General features: G+C 26.0%; 1 protein-coding gene across 6 annotated transcripts in view; it reads left to right on the top strand.

Annotated features, from left to right (window-relative positions):
• LOC100572659 (diuretic hormone receptor) overlaps positions 1–15,441 on the top strand; it is a 106,569-nt gene that overhangs the window by 22,376 nt on the left and 68,752 nt on the right. For all 6 annotated transcript variants that reach the window (XM_029491800.1, XM_016804919.2, XM_008185522.3 and 3 more), the window contains exons 2-7: positions 591–638; positions 1,677–1,821; positions 7,159–7,354; positions 11,164–11,257; positions 11,834–11,927; positions 12,004–12,084. In XM_029491800.1, the coding sequence (XP_029347660.1) occupies positions 615–638; positions 1,677–1,821; positions 7,159–7,354; positions 11,164–11,257; positions 11,834–11,927; positions 12,004–12,084 (634 nt within the window). In that variant the 5' untranslated portion in view covers positions 591–614. The remainder of the gene's footprint in view (positions 1–590; positions 639–1,676; positions 1,822–7,158; positions 7,355–11,163; positions 11,258–11,833; positions 11,928–12,003; positions 12,085–15,441) is intronic.

Genomic DNA, 15,441 nt, shown 5'->3' with positions numbered 1-15,441 from the left:
TTTACGTCGTAAATCGATTATTTATTTAATCTTATAATGTTATAAATAAATATAATATATATAAATTATTATTTAGTGACTATGAAATTTAGTTTTAATTTTTTCTACTTGACAAAATATTATTTTATACATTTTTTTAAATTTTCGCTTCAATATGTAATAAATTTTGAATTTTGCCAAAATATGCAAAAATATGCAATAACCCCTTAAATATGCAGAAATATGCAAAAAAAAATTTCACCATTAGCTTCAAATTATGATGATTCGTGGAGATAACTGACAAAAATCCAAAAATATTAAAAGGAAAAAAATATGCAATTGCATAGAAATCCGCGCTCTACTTATAACCTTTTATAGTTACCTCCATGGCACCTCTCTTATAATCCTGAATTAATAATTTATCAATACATATTACCTATCCATTAATATAAATACCAATATAATATTATATATGATTAGTAATAAATACCTAATTATTTTTTTAGTAACGGCTTTATAAATTATAATATAATAATATATTTTGGTTAGTTGACGGCACTAAAATTATATTAGAAGTGCTAATGTATTGTTTTTAAATTACTTTGTTTCAGAAATAATTTAAAATCAAATTTACAATGAATATCACTTCTACAAATAATGTGAGTATAAATAAACTTAAAATTTGAATAATTGCAGTTTATAAATAAATAGAGATTTAGTTATATTGATTTATTTGCCCCCCCCCTTCTCGGTTTATATTCTGTGGGCACCCTTGAATAAAGCTGAAATTCGCACTAAAAGTTAAGACTCATTTTTATATAATATACATGTGTACCTACTTAATTTATTTATGTGAACAGTGAAATCAAAAGAGCCTATACTTCTTGTTTTGTGATGGTGGAAATTAGAAACGAATGATGGGTAATAAAAAAACCGGCAACACTTAATAATTTATTGACTTTAATTACATTTGTATTCAGTATATTTTAGTTATCATATGACTTTGAAAACGTCAGGAATACTTATATTTAGCTTTGTGTAAGTATGCAGTCTATCACTAGATTCACTTCATACAAATATTAAAACACCTATGATAATCATCACACATTTTGATTGATTGTTTAAAACTAATTTTGTTAATTCAGTATTTAACTGAATGTTTTTACAAATTACCGAAAACCACTCCATAGATAGGCATTTGTTTATTCATGACATTTTTGCTCTATTTAGGTACTAAAAATGGTTGAAATCGTGATCCACGTTATTTAAGTTACTTCATTTTGACAAAATTATAGCCCATACATAATTGTATTTTGCATAGTTTGATTTTAAATCAAAAATTCAATTTCAGGTATCTTGTTTTATTTAAAAAAAATATAAATTATAATGAATAAGGTATTTTTAAATCAATAAATTAGTAATATCATTCTTGTCCATATTCACTTGAAGGTTGTGAATTCGTGATACTGATACTATAGGAGACAATGCAATATTTTAATTTTAAGTTTTATCGGTTAATACCTACTTTAATGTATACAAAATAATTTTAATAATAAGTAGGGCATAGACATTCTGTACTTTAATTTTTATATAAATATTTCAATTACTCACGTAGGACATTATATCTTTATTTCTACAAAATATATTTATATTCATTTTTATGTACTTATATAATTTTTTGGGAAATATCTACTTAGACTTGTCTGCCCGAAAAAGTACTAAATCCTGGTTGGTGTCCTAGTCACTGGGATCTATTGTTATGTTGGAGAACTTCAAAACCTGGGGCTGTAGTTTACCAAGCTTGTTTTGATGAACTGAACGGAATGCGTTATGATACATCACGTAAGTAACTTTATTCAGATTTATCTTATTAAATACCTATACAAGTTAAATTAATTATTTGAGAAATTCTGTATTTGCCTTATAATGTAATGTCATTTTATTATCTGTTTGATAATATCATGATGGTGTTAATGGACTTTTTCATTTATTAAAATGTTAATACTTAAGAAATATTTAATAAGTTTCTTTTTATTCTCTCAATTAATTTTAAATTACATTTTGTAGTTTTCCCATTAGTCGACTGTAATATTGTTATAGTAATGAATTAACTATACTTCTAAAATAGGTACGTTTAAATGTATACATAAACACATATTTTAACTCAACAATTATGATGAGAATAAAATAACATGTATCCAAGAGTTAAGACTAGGTATAGTAAAAGTTAGATTATATTTTAAAACACTTATATTATTTCTTATTATATAACCATATTGGTACTTTTTTTATTATCCTGATAAATATATATTATTTTCTCTATATTTTGTTGTATCGCTGTTTCGGCGAAATCGCATAGTGCAAAAATATGGGTGTGTGTGACATGTGTATAACACAATCAATTGCGATGATGCAGCGGTGCTGAACTTTAAAATAACTCACGTGTATCCTAATTCCTAAGTTTTAACAATTAAATATGTATTGGGTTTAATTCGGGTATATTTTTAGGATAGATACCTACTACATTTCTTCCTTATGAAGTCTGTTGCATCTCAACAACTTAACGTCCATATACTATCTTTGTTAATCATAGACATTTTTTTGTGGCTTAGCTAAGAGCACGCTAGTACCTACGTTACCCATGCGTTTGTTGTCTCCGTCTTACAAAGGTACGACATATCAAATTTTCGTTCATTAGTTTCAATAATAAAATAAAAATTGGATACACACAATTGAAACTATAGTGAATGCAAATTTCCTATAACACTATGTCGCATGTTTGTAAGATGGATACCTACAATAAATGCATGGGAAGCGACCTTTTATAAACCAAAAATTAATTTAGTTACGTTCCTCGTATTATGTTATTTAATGTCAAGCATTTGATTTTCGAATTATTTTTTGTATACACTATAGAGTATAGACTATAGTGCCATACCTTTTTGTAAATTTAACGCAAGTTTTGTGAGCCAAATTTACTTCTACGTGCAACACCGATGCGGCATGCGCGTATTCATCGGTGGTCCTCAAGTCAACAATACCTACTTATACCATTTTTAGATATACAGTAAGACTCGAATCAACTCACTAAAAATATGAAAAACACCACTCGTCAGATAAAATATTTTTAATTTGATTATTAACGAATATTTGATTGATTTATTATGTGTTAGATCGCAAGTTTTACTAATTTCATTTGACGTTTAAAATATGTGTCAAATATATTATTTTTATTAGACACTTAATACTTAAATATAGTGGATAGAATTGTGGTAAATTGTATATACTAGTCATAAATAATAATCATTAAGTATTTGGTATATTGCATATTATAGTTTGATTTATAAAGAATAAAATTAGCATCAACCAAATATTATTATAATGAAATAGAGCTCATGTAGAGATTGGAGAAATATTGGCAAGAACTTTACAGACATTTTTAATTTATGTTGTCATTAGAATAATATATTATGTAGGTAGGTCGTAGGTACCTATTAGGATTTATGTATTTGATAAATTATTTTCCCTGATTTATATAATAACTTATAACATTTTGTTTAATTTCGAATTTATAAAGGACTTAAAATAATATTTTATAGCTAAAATGAAGCCATTTGATAACGTAAATTTGTTTTAAATAAGATGATAAGTAAGTTGTAAGTTTCTTGTCCTTTGAACTTAAGTGGTTGAGATGTAGATGGTACATAACATAAACACGAAGAAGAATATCATCATTTATATAAGGATTCCTGGATACGGAATGTAGATTGTGTTGTGCTCTGTGGGTTGTTCCAACATTGTACTTATAATATTACTAGTTGTTGCATCTATGGTAATTGGTTGTTCAATAAAATAAATACGTAACCTGCAAATTGTTTATCTTAACTCTTACTTCCTAGTTTTAATATGTTGAAGTTTTGCATAATAACCTGCAAGACAGTGAAAATAATGTTAAAATGGCAAAATATAAAATAATAAGAAATTAAGTAGGTACTTACCCATCACATTTTCTTCAACAGTATCTTTTCTGATAGGAAAGTGAATATAGTTGGTACTTTGGGGGGGTCAAAAGTAAAAATTCCCCAGTAGTTTTCAAAAGCGCCGTGAAAAATGTCAAAAAAAATGTCTACAAGAAAGGCAAATTAAATTTTAATGAGTGTTTGAAATTCATATTTTTACAACATTTGATATTCACTCGATTTATCATGCAACGATTTCCTTATTTTGTTGTAATTAAAATGAATGACTGTAATATAATGACTAGTAATAAAATAACTTTATTCACAATAATATCATCAAATATACTTAGTAATATTATACGCTGTCTAACCGCCTTCGCTCATCATCGTTTTTCTTATACAATGATATTGTATCATTGAATTCAAATTTAACACGATCCATTACAGTAACCTACTGTACAGCAGAGCAACACCCAATTGCCCACTTTTTTTGTTGTAAAAATACTTAATTTGTACCTTTATTAGTAAGAAATTACCATATAAGTAGAACATGGATAGAAGTATTATCATTGATCAATGAGCGTTTTAGTTCGAACGTTTTAATAAAGTTGAAATTTAGAAGTATAGCCTACATTGGCACATTTATATACCATCAACATGGTGGTTAGGCTTAGATATTAATTTCCATTTACAGGTGCTGTAGGATTTTCTTAAAACGTTATTTTTGTTAAGATTCATCGGTTTATAAAAAATATGGTCTGATAGCATAGGGATAAAGAAGTGGTTGTTTATGTATTATTTTTGTATTATATATAGTAGTCTTTTCGTAGTTTTGTTATGATATAAGTTATACAAAAATTCAGTATATCTATAAATATGGTAGGTACCTAGTTGAAATTATTTTTGTGGCTGCTAAATTATCGTCAGTCGTCGTACGTGGTGACATAGTCTTACGCCTGGTGACAAATATTATCATATCATTAATGTTTGTGCAAATATTATTAGTGCCTAAGTATGGCGTAAATACCTCGTTAGTTTTGGCGTATAATACATAAATAGTTTGAACCCTAAACGAATATTCTATAGTCTGTTCACTAAATAATTGTCCGAGTACAAAAAACAAAAGGGTGGGTATATCTTTCTGCTGTACATTAGGTGTTAAGTTCATTACTATTACATATGTGTTAAATTTGAATTCAATGATAGTATAATTATAAGTATATAATTTATCATTGCTTACAAAAAACAATTCTGAGTGAAGATGGTCTGTCAGGCAATATTATAGGTACTAAGTTTTTTTTATAAAACTATTGCTATGTATTAAAGTAATTTATTTTACTATTATAATATAATAGGTACAGTTGGTATACACTATAGGATTAATTAAATTTTACCGAAACATTACATTTAAAATGTTATTGTATGCATAAAATATAATAATATTCTTTAAACGTTTCAAGTTGGTAGGTAAATTTAATTTAAACAAAATAAATAAAGTCTTTATTCTTTGTTTGATATCTAATTTAGTCCAAATTTGAACATAGAAAATCTAAGAAAAAAAAATTGTGCTCATAGATTTTTTTGTTCCTATATATATGACCTACTTACTAGCAACCTTGTACTACATTTCCAAGCATTAGCTAACAAAGTTGAATATTTTATAAAGTTTTAACTATACAAAATATTTTGTAAATTTTAATTATAGCTGGTATTCATTAATTTTGTCAACATTTTAACTTAAAAGCTTTTCAAAAAATCTTGCCTATGTGTCTTTACTTTTTAATATTTTTTGACTACTATTAAAAAAACTTGCCTAGGACCCTTATATAAAACCCTCAAGTTTTTTGATAAAGCGATAAATCATTCATAGACAATAATTGAAAAAAAATTAGGAATTTATCATGACTATAATAATAATAGCTCAAAAAAAGTCAAAATATGTTTGAAATGTTATCACTTATCATATATGGAAAATTATCATATAAATATTTAGTCAAAAGTTAAAATTATCCAAGGCTTTTAGTTATTTAGTTTTTGAGTTACAAAAACCATGATAATTTTGTCAAAAAATAGTTTTTTTTGTAAAAATATTAATTTTGCTTTATTTTTTTGTTGTTTTTCTCGACGCATTTAAAAAACTATTGTAAGCTAGTAACCCCCTATCCCTAAAGAACCAACTAGATCTGCTTTCCTACTTGATGTAATGCTGATGTAGAAGAAAATCGGAGCATTTTTACGTCCACAAAAGGTGATGACAGACGGAATAAAACACATCATTGTAAAATCAATACATTCTTTCGCTCCGCTCAGAATCCAAAACTGTTAAAGTTAATCTGCTGTATAGTACCTAGGTTTCGAACTTACCTCGTAATTGAGTAAGCCATTGAGTAAGTCACTGTAATGATTGTGTTAAAATTAAACTTTATGATTAATAATAATTGTAAACGAAAAATGATTCTGAGCGGAGACGTTGTGTCTTTCTGTATTTTTAAGGATATTTTATAACATACAGTACAAATCGTTTATAATGATACGAGCTGTAGTGACATATCAGGTTTTACGACCTTAAAATAAAAGTCCCGAAAAATGAATAGGTAAGTTTTATATGTAAAATGTTATCGATAGTTATGACTGTCTGTTATTACGAACTATTTTCCTTGGTCCCTTGAATGTCAATATGCCATTATAAATGATTTCTACTATATTTAAATTACTGTAAGCCTTTTCACCGATGATGATGAGGTACATTTATACATTATTATTATTAACTTATAAGTCAATACCAAGCAGTATAGAAAGGCGTTTGTTTACATATTTTTAAAACTTCATGTATTGTGTATAGAATATAATAATGTACTATATGTACCTATTGTACCTAAATAACGGCAAAAAGTATCAAGTTCTTGCGTCTGAAATTTTTTTCGAATTACTATTAAAATTAAAATCATGGCTTTATTTCCATTTAATTTGCTGTTATTTTATTAAAAAAGTACTGTGATTAAAAAACTATACTTATTATAATTTTTAATAGCTGCATAAATAAGTATATTTTTTTATGTATAAATTAAAATCTTTATTTTAATTATCTTATTTTAAATATAATATTATTTTATCTTCACAAAAGTATACCTATAATAAGATATTTTATTATTTTATGATTTGTTGGGTTATGTACAGTTAGTTGGAGTATTGTATTATCAAATACTATTATTTTTCACAGAAAATGCTAGTCGTCGTTGCAAATTGAATGGTGTTTGGGAAAATTCTTCTGATTATATGAATTGCCGACCTTTGGATACGAACAATCCATTGTATCCAGATCCATCAATTGTGTACACATCATACTTTTACTATGGCGGTTATACCATATCATTAGTGGCATTGGTGGCAGCTGTTTCCATATTTGTTTACTTTAAGTAAGTCTAATATCTATATGTATACAGAATAATTATTTGCTTTGATAATTATGTGAATTTGTTTCATTTAAATAATTAAAGAAAAATGTATTAAAATTTTAAATACGAAAAATTTTAGATAGGTACACTAAAAATAAATAGGTATTTGATAATATTATGGCTCAAATAATCACTGAAATATTATGGTTCACAGTTAGAAAGAAATTAAAATTAAAATTTTTAATTTGGTACTATATTATAATATATATTTTAATTCATCAGTTGCAAGGGCTAACTTACTTCAGCAACACAGGACAGTGGTGAAAATTATGGCTTAAAAATTGCATTATCATATAGTATATATCCGATATAATATATTATATAGGTGCTAATAAACTATTTATTTTTATTTTTTTTACTGCTCCAAAAGTTCTTATTAAAAAAAAAGACTTTGTAAAACCAATAGCTGCATTGGACACAATAAAATGGTCTGAATCTAAAATATGTGTTGTCTAGGTACCTAATTATTAAAGTAGAGTGCGTGTCAAATTTGTCTATTTTAAATCCTGAGAAGTAATCTATTGGTTTTACAATAAATCGTCCTCTTTTTTGGGTTATCATGCATGTTTTGTGGCATTTTCCCACTCTAGAGGCTTATGCATCAACACTTTAGATTGGAAGTTGAATAAATACGTTGGTTGTTAAACATTTTTATTCGAATATTTAAAGTGATTTTAGTAAAAAATTAAAATAATAAAAAAAAGAAATGAAAAGTCAAGTAATCTAGTTTTAAGATAAATCTTGAGAATTCTTGGGTCATTATCGAGATCCGAACTAAATCAATTTTCCGATGCAATGATTTATCATTGTTTTTAAATTTAAAGATTTTCGCCCCAGTAGTCCATCTTACTCCCGAATCTTACCGGACAACTTTTATTTATTTATTTAAACTTATATACAATATCACAGTATTGAAAAGGTCTGAAACAGTAAGGTTGTGATTATTTCTTTTATTGTTAGCTAAATTTTATTTTAGTTGCATAAATGTCATATATATATATGTTATCTATGTTTTAATATTGTATTGATTATATTAATAATGTTTGTTCCTTTATGTATACTTACGTAATGATTATTGACCAACTAAATAATAATCAAATAATTGTTTGATTTTTTTATTTACATCATTATTATAAATACCAATGATTAGGTCCCATGTATTTTGTGCTAAAATATATTATCAGTATCTCTTTGTTATGTGGTTGAATGTGGTACACAAGTCTTGGATACAAGATACAATGCAAAAATAAACTAAGCTGAACAATTTCCCATTAAAAAAAATTATAAAATTTTAATCAGTGAGGTTTATTTAATTATTTTCATCATTTAGGTAAGTGTTGTACAGTCTACCTTCGTTCTACATATTTTCTCAAAAAATTAGATTTTGTTCTAAAAATTAACTTAGCAACAAATACCAAGCCCGGATTAAGACATTTTGAGGCCCAGGGGCCAAAGTGTTAAATGAGGCCCCTGTACGGAGAAAAAAAAAAATAATGTATATTATATTATTTAATATTAGGTACTCGTTATCATAAATATATATAGGTATTAGGTACATAGCAATAAATAATGAATAATAACTTTTTTTATAAACTATAATTTACAAGCTTTTTTCCTCGCTAAATAATCATCGATTTTTTTTTATTTTTAGGTGATTTATGCAGTGTTATAGCCTATAATGAAAAAAATAATGGACAAATCTGAGGCCCCTAAATAAATTCTAATTATCGAGGCCCGGGGGCCATGGCCCCCTCTGGACCCCCCTCCCCCTTAATCCGGGCTTGACAAATACAAATAGTTATGTTAGTTTAGTATATGTATTTTTGAAAGTTTAACCATATCAGCTAAAAAGAAAGGTAGGAAAGGTATACCTTGTATAGTCTGGTTGTATTTTGTACACCTAAAAACATTCTGACATCGTATGAATGTAGTATTGTACTCTTGTGTAAAATAATATGCAAACAATATGCAACAAAAATAATATGCATAATATGCAACACCCTAAAGAAAAGGATCTCGTAAACTTCAAAGATATACGCTTTTGTCATTTGTTTTTTATTACATACATATTATGGCCATTAAAACAACCTTTTAAGCTACTTTGTTTGCGATAAATATTTCAATTTATCGGCTGAATACGTGAATAACGGCACTGGCACACTGCCTAATATATTTAATGATATAGGTAAAAATAATGTAGATTGTAAATAAAAAAAATTATACTAAGTACATATTTTATACTGCAGTTTAAAGACTTTTAAATCCAGATTTTTATGGTCAGATTTTACACATTTGTATTGATGTGAAACATTTAATTCGGCGACTGAAACTGGGTGTTGGCGAAGTGACACGTTGCCACACACGGAACGCGTAAACTGCAAAAGCGCGCAACGCTAGCCAACACACATAGCGACACTCTCTCTACCCACACACGTGAAACATCTAATTTATTTTAAAATAAATAATTTTTCTTAAAAAAATTTGAATATTTTTTTTTTTTGATTATGCCGTGTTTATTTTCTTTAATAAACCATCCTTCAATTTTCATGCATATTTTCTATATAAAATAATTTCAATGTTTCACATCTGCCAGGTGTCCCATGACGGCTCATTTTTTATTTGTCCAATTTGCTATTGCCCATATATTATATATTATATCATATATTATATTAATTTATATAATACTAGCTGATCCCGTGCACTCCGTTGCCCATTAAAAGTGCCAACTCCATATGAATAATATGTTTAAAATAATAATAATTGCTTTAAAACCCATGGCAACTATTTATAAACAAAAATTTCTATCGGAAATCTCGAAATCCCTATTTGAGCTCCTCTCGGGGTTGGTCCTCTCCGTTTTTAATATTAGCCTATCTTCTGCCCAAAGGTCTAATCTATCTCTGTACCAAATTCCATCAACATCCGTCTAGCCGTTTAGGAATGCATAAAGGACACACAGACAGACAGACAGACAAATATTTATTTTTATATATTTAGACTAGCTGTATAATCCGACTTCAACGGTGAAAAAATTACCAAATATAAAATACGGTGCTATTATAGTTTGTATCTTGGTTTAAGCCATCGTAAATACCTCAGTTCACGAGAAAATCAGAATAGGTGTAAGTACTTCGCTTTGTGAACTAATTCGACCGAGATGGGCAATCTATATCTGTAGTGGATTAGATATAGCACTTGGTATATTTTCGAACGTGGTTCAAACTTCAAAGAGAACTATAGTTACTCTCTAAAAGTCTCTACTATCCTGATATCTCTAAGAACAATATGAAATTGTTATCAAAATCAGTCGAATAGTTAATAAAAAAAAAAGTTTTTATTTCTATAACCAATGGACCACATAATATTATAAACAAAATCTCTGTGTGAGATTATCTTTAAAATGTGAATTTTTAAAAATCCTTTCTTAATGTACCGCTCCATTGCAATGGCACGAATGTACTGTCGAAATCAGCCAGTCAGTCATGATACCTTAAATTATATAATATATACAATACAGTCGACTCTCAGTAACTCGAACCTTGATAACTCGAAATTCTCGACATCTCGAATAAATAAAATTCTCCTTCAAATAACAATAATACATTGAGGTATTGATAACTCGAAATTTTTAGTAAGTCGAATTTTTTTTCCCCTTGAGCTTCGAGTTACCGAGAGTTGACTGTATATAGTATTGACATTATAGTTAAATTAATTTAGTAAATCATAGAATGGTGGACATGTGTAAATATAAAATACTTAAATGTTTTCAGAGATTTGCGATGCTTGAGAAACACAATACACACAAATTTGATGTGCACTTATATACTATCTGATTTTACATGGATATTGACATCAACACTACAGGTATGTGTACAATTTACTAAACAAAATTCACATCAGTTGTGTTTTTGATATTTTGTACAGTTATTTATAATTAATAATTTAACAGCTCAAAAAAGTTTAACTGGACTTAATTTACAGTATTTACGGTGTTACAATACACAAAAATGTGCTTAATCATTGAATCAAACTATAATTTATATAATATATTATCAATGTACCCAAAATTAATAAAAAAACGTAACTGTAAAAATTTGTTTAAATTAGTTTAAAAATTGTTAAAAAAAATAATGAACTAAGAAGCTAAAGTTGTATTATATAGAAAAACAAAAAAAAATCTTGTCTTTTAGTGTTGCGATCATATTATATGCATAATTTGTTCATATTTTATATTTTTAAATATTTGTACCTGTTTGTAAAATGTAGTAATATTAATCATACAGTTTATTTTGCAGTATATCTTAATAGATATTGAACGAATAAACTTTATATTATCTTAAATAGATCCACGATCAATTAAATGTACACCAAATATAAAAAAATAATCATTAAATAATATGTTGTTTTTTAAATAAAAAATCAATTGTAAAATTGTTTCAGGAATGGCTTTCAGCTAGTAATAACGCTTGTGTGTTATTTACATTTTCGTTACATTACTTTGTTTTAACAAATTTCTTTTGGATGTTTGTCGAAGGTGAGGATTGCTTGAAACCTTTAATTGAAAAAATGAATCGGTTTATTAACGATTTTTTGTTAAAACATTCGTTTAGGCTTGTATCTGTATATTTTGGTCGTGGAAACTTTCACCAGAGAAAATATCAAGCTCCGCGTTTACATGTTTATTGGCTGGGGTAAGTTTTTCATATTATTTAACTGCTCATTTAATGATAATAATAAATAAGAACTCAATTATTATTATTACCATTATTACATCTTCCATTTTTTTTTTATAAAATGTATCAATTTTGTTAAGTGCAATTTATTATCACTACTTATTATATTAACCAATTTTCAATATACCTAAACACCTGTACTATCATTTTGAGCTGTAATTAAATAAAGTTTCATATTAAAATAATTGCGCTTCTAATTATAACACAGACGAGGATGAAAATGACTATCAAGTATCGAGCTTATTAATTTATAAAATTCAATCTCATATATAATATCCAATAATAGAGTTTCAGTTATCTTTTGAATTTCATAAGTTTAGTTTGGCACCTAATAGTTTTTTGAACAGCATGATTTCAATAATCCATTAGCAATTATATTACCTATGTAATTAAATTTCGTATGTTTTATATATGTATGATATTGTAAAATATACATATTTTCAATATGGGAATATATTTCAAGAATTAGAATTATTCCATATTTGTATAATTTTTTTACATTCTGTATATATGAATAAAATAATAAATAGTTATAAGAGATCTTGTCTTTCAGACTACATTTTTTTATTAAAATAAAATATAAACCGTTTCAAATACATTAAATACAAATTTTACATGTTTTTTTATATTTATTTAATATAATATAATAATACAGTCTATTTTATTATGTAAAGGTATAAGAAAAATAAAATAAACATGTTTAGTTTATTTTTTTTTATAAATTTGTTGATCTTAAAAATCGATTTAATATTAAATTATATTTCTAGAGTATAAAAATTCAACTATATAAAATTGTTTGTAGACTTTTTAATTACTTTTAGTCCTCATAAAATATCATAGAAATTTAAATATTATATATAATGTTACGTTAAATTATAAATAATAGGAATTCTATGAATTTAAAATATTATAATTAGCAGATTAGCAGATTAGCAGATTAAAAATGCATAGGTATTATTTTATTTGAAAAAGAAATATTTTTGTATTACTGACCGTTGTTGTTATCAATTCAAAACTTCTGAGAAATTGATAAAAACAATACTATAAAGGCTCAAAGTTAATAACAGTATTCACATTCTTACAGTTTTAGTATAAACTTTAGAAGGTAATATAAATTACACGAAATATTAATTGTTACTTTTAATATTACCACCTTAAAAATTAGACTAAACATTTTCATAATTTTTCTTAGTTTATACAAAAAAAAAAAAAAAACATTCCATATTAACTTGTTTTATTTGAAAAACTTTCAGTTATTTACATGTTTTTGACTTTTTGTATGCTATATTAGTGTTTGTTGTACGGTAAATTGATTTTTAATATTTTTTGTCTTTACAAATTTATTAACAATCGGTCTCATCAGTCATCAACAGTTTACTTCAGTGTAGCGAAGTGAAACAATTTATGGAAAATAAAACATAATACTAAAGAGGACAATCTCATTGAAAGTTTCTATTGAATCCTACTGGAATTAATTGATAAACATATAATCAACATAAGATTGTTATAAATTTACATTCTAAATTATTTATCACAATAGTGATTCATTGAAATCATGATTTAGTTTGAATAATGGTATTTTCTGGGACCTGGGTCATCACACGAGTTTCCCAGTGAGTCCTATAGAATTATTTTCCAAAAACAAAAAAAATTAATTTTGTTGCATATTTTACTCAATTTAAATTTACATACCTTTAGGGATTTATGTTATTTATTCAATAATTAAAATAATCATAATACGTAACAAATCACGTTATTATAAAATTGTTATTTTAATGATTATTCATAGAACTGTATAAATCGTAAATATAATATTATAATTGTTATCGTCAGATATGTAGATAATAGATGATTTTCTATGATTTGATATTATGCAGTATGTATATTTTTCAAACAAAAATATTTCATCAGTTTCCGTTACCTACAATAAATATTATTAATTGGTATAATAAACTGAAGTAAATACCTATACGGGTTTTCCATATAATTTTAAAAAGCACCTAAAATGATTTTGGTGTATTGAGTATTTAGACTTTAAAACATATTTATTCTTAGAATATTTGAGGGAGTTGCTGAACGTGTTGTATTTACCTGTTTGTAAAATTATTGGAAGTATCTTCAATCAACAATATGTTGTAGCATTTATATATAAATTGTATAGGTCGGTTGATTGTTTGAAAGTATTGAAACAACCTGGGTTTTAAGTAGGTATGGATATAGTATTGTAGTATTATAGAGTTAATCTTTCATTTCATATTTTCATCAGCTCCTCATATTTGAATAACGATCTGGAAATTTTGTAGAGTATTTCAACGATGGTGCTTTTGTAGTGTATACAATATACATGGGTTATTATTATTTTTTTGCTGTTATAAAAATAAGTTTATTTAGTATTCACGTATTGTTATTACATATCATTTTATTCTAAGAGGTATAGATGTTTTAATTTTTTGAATTAAAATGGAGAATGTTTATGAGAAAGGATATAACATCTAATTTTTACATTTAAGTCATCGAATTTTAGTTCTTATTTTTATATAATTTCTATGTTCAATACATACAATATACGCATGAATCAGTTATTACATTTTAATGAATTTTTTAATAATATTATTCGACATGAGTCAGGACTTAACGAGTGTAATATATATAAATTATCAATGATTTATTCAAAACAATACATTTTAGATTCTGAGTGGAACGATGAATGTATTGATTTTACAATGATGTGTGTTTTTTTTTTTATTTTTTATTTTTTTTTTGTGTCTGTCATCACCTTTTAGGACAGTAAAAGTGCTTGGATTTTCTTCAACAGTACCTTTTCTGATAGGAAAGTGAATTTAGTTGGTACTTTGGGTCAAAAGTAAAATTTTTCCAATAGTTTTAAAAAGCGCCGTGAAAAACAAAAGAAAAATTAAGGAAAAACGGGAATTTTAAGGCAAAATCTGTTTTCGAGAAAATTGATTTTGGTTTTTGGTGTAAAATTAAAACGAATGACTGTAGATACATGAAATTTTCACTGGTTGTTTATGTTTTCATTTTCTATACATGATAAAATTTTCAAAATATTTTGATTTGTTTTGAGCTGTTTACGGACAATTTCAGTTTCCAATTTAATTAGTTTTTTTTTCTATGAATGTCAATAAAATTTTATTTGTTGGATAAAAAAGCTTGAAAATGTAATACAAGGCTCCTACTATATTGTTACAATGAGATTTGAAAAATATTAAAAATCCTTAGTCACAGTTTTTTTTTATTAGCATTTAAAGTTCAAAATTGACAAATATGTAAAAATCACGAAAATAGCAAATTATT

Source organism: Acyrthosiphon pisum, chromosome A3 (genome assembly GCF_005508785.2).
Source record: "Acyrthosiphon pisum isolate AL4f chromosome A3, pea_aphid_22Mar2018_4r6ur, whole genome shotgun sequence".
Lineage (NCBI taxonomy): Eukaryota > Metazoa > Arthropoda > Insecta > Hemiptera > Aphididae > Acyrthosiphon > Acyrthosiphon pisum.
Note: the sequence above shows the minus strand (reverse complement) of the source record. Positions and strands in the feature narration are given on the sequence as shown.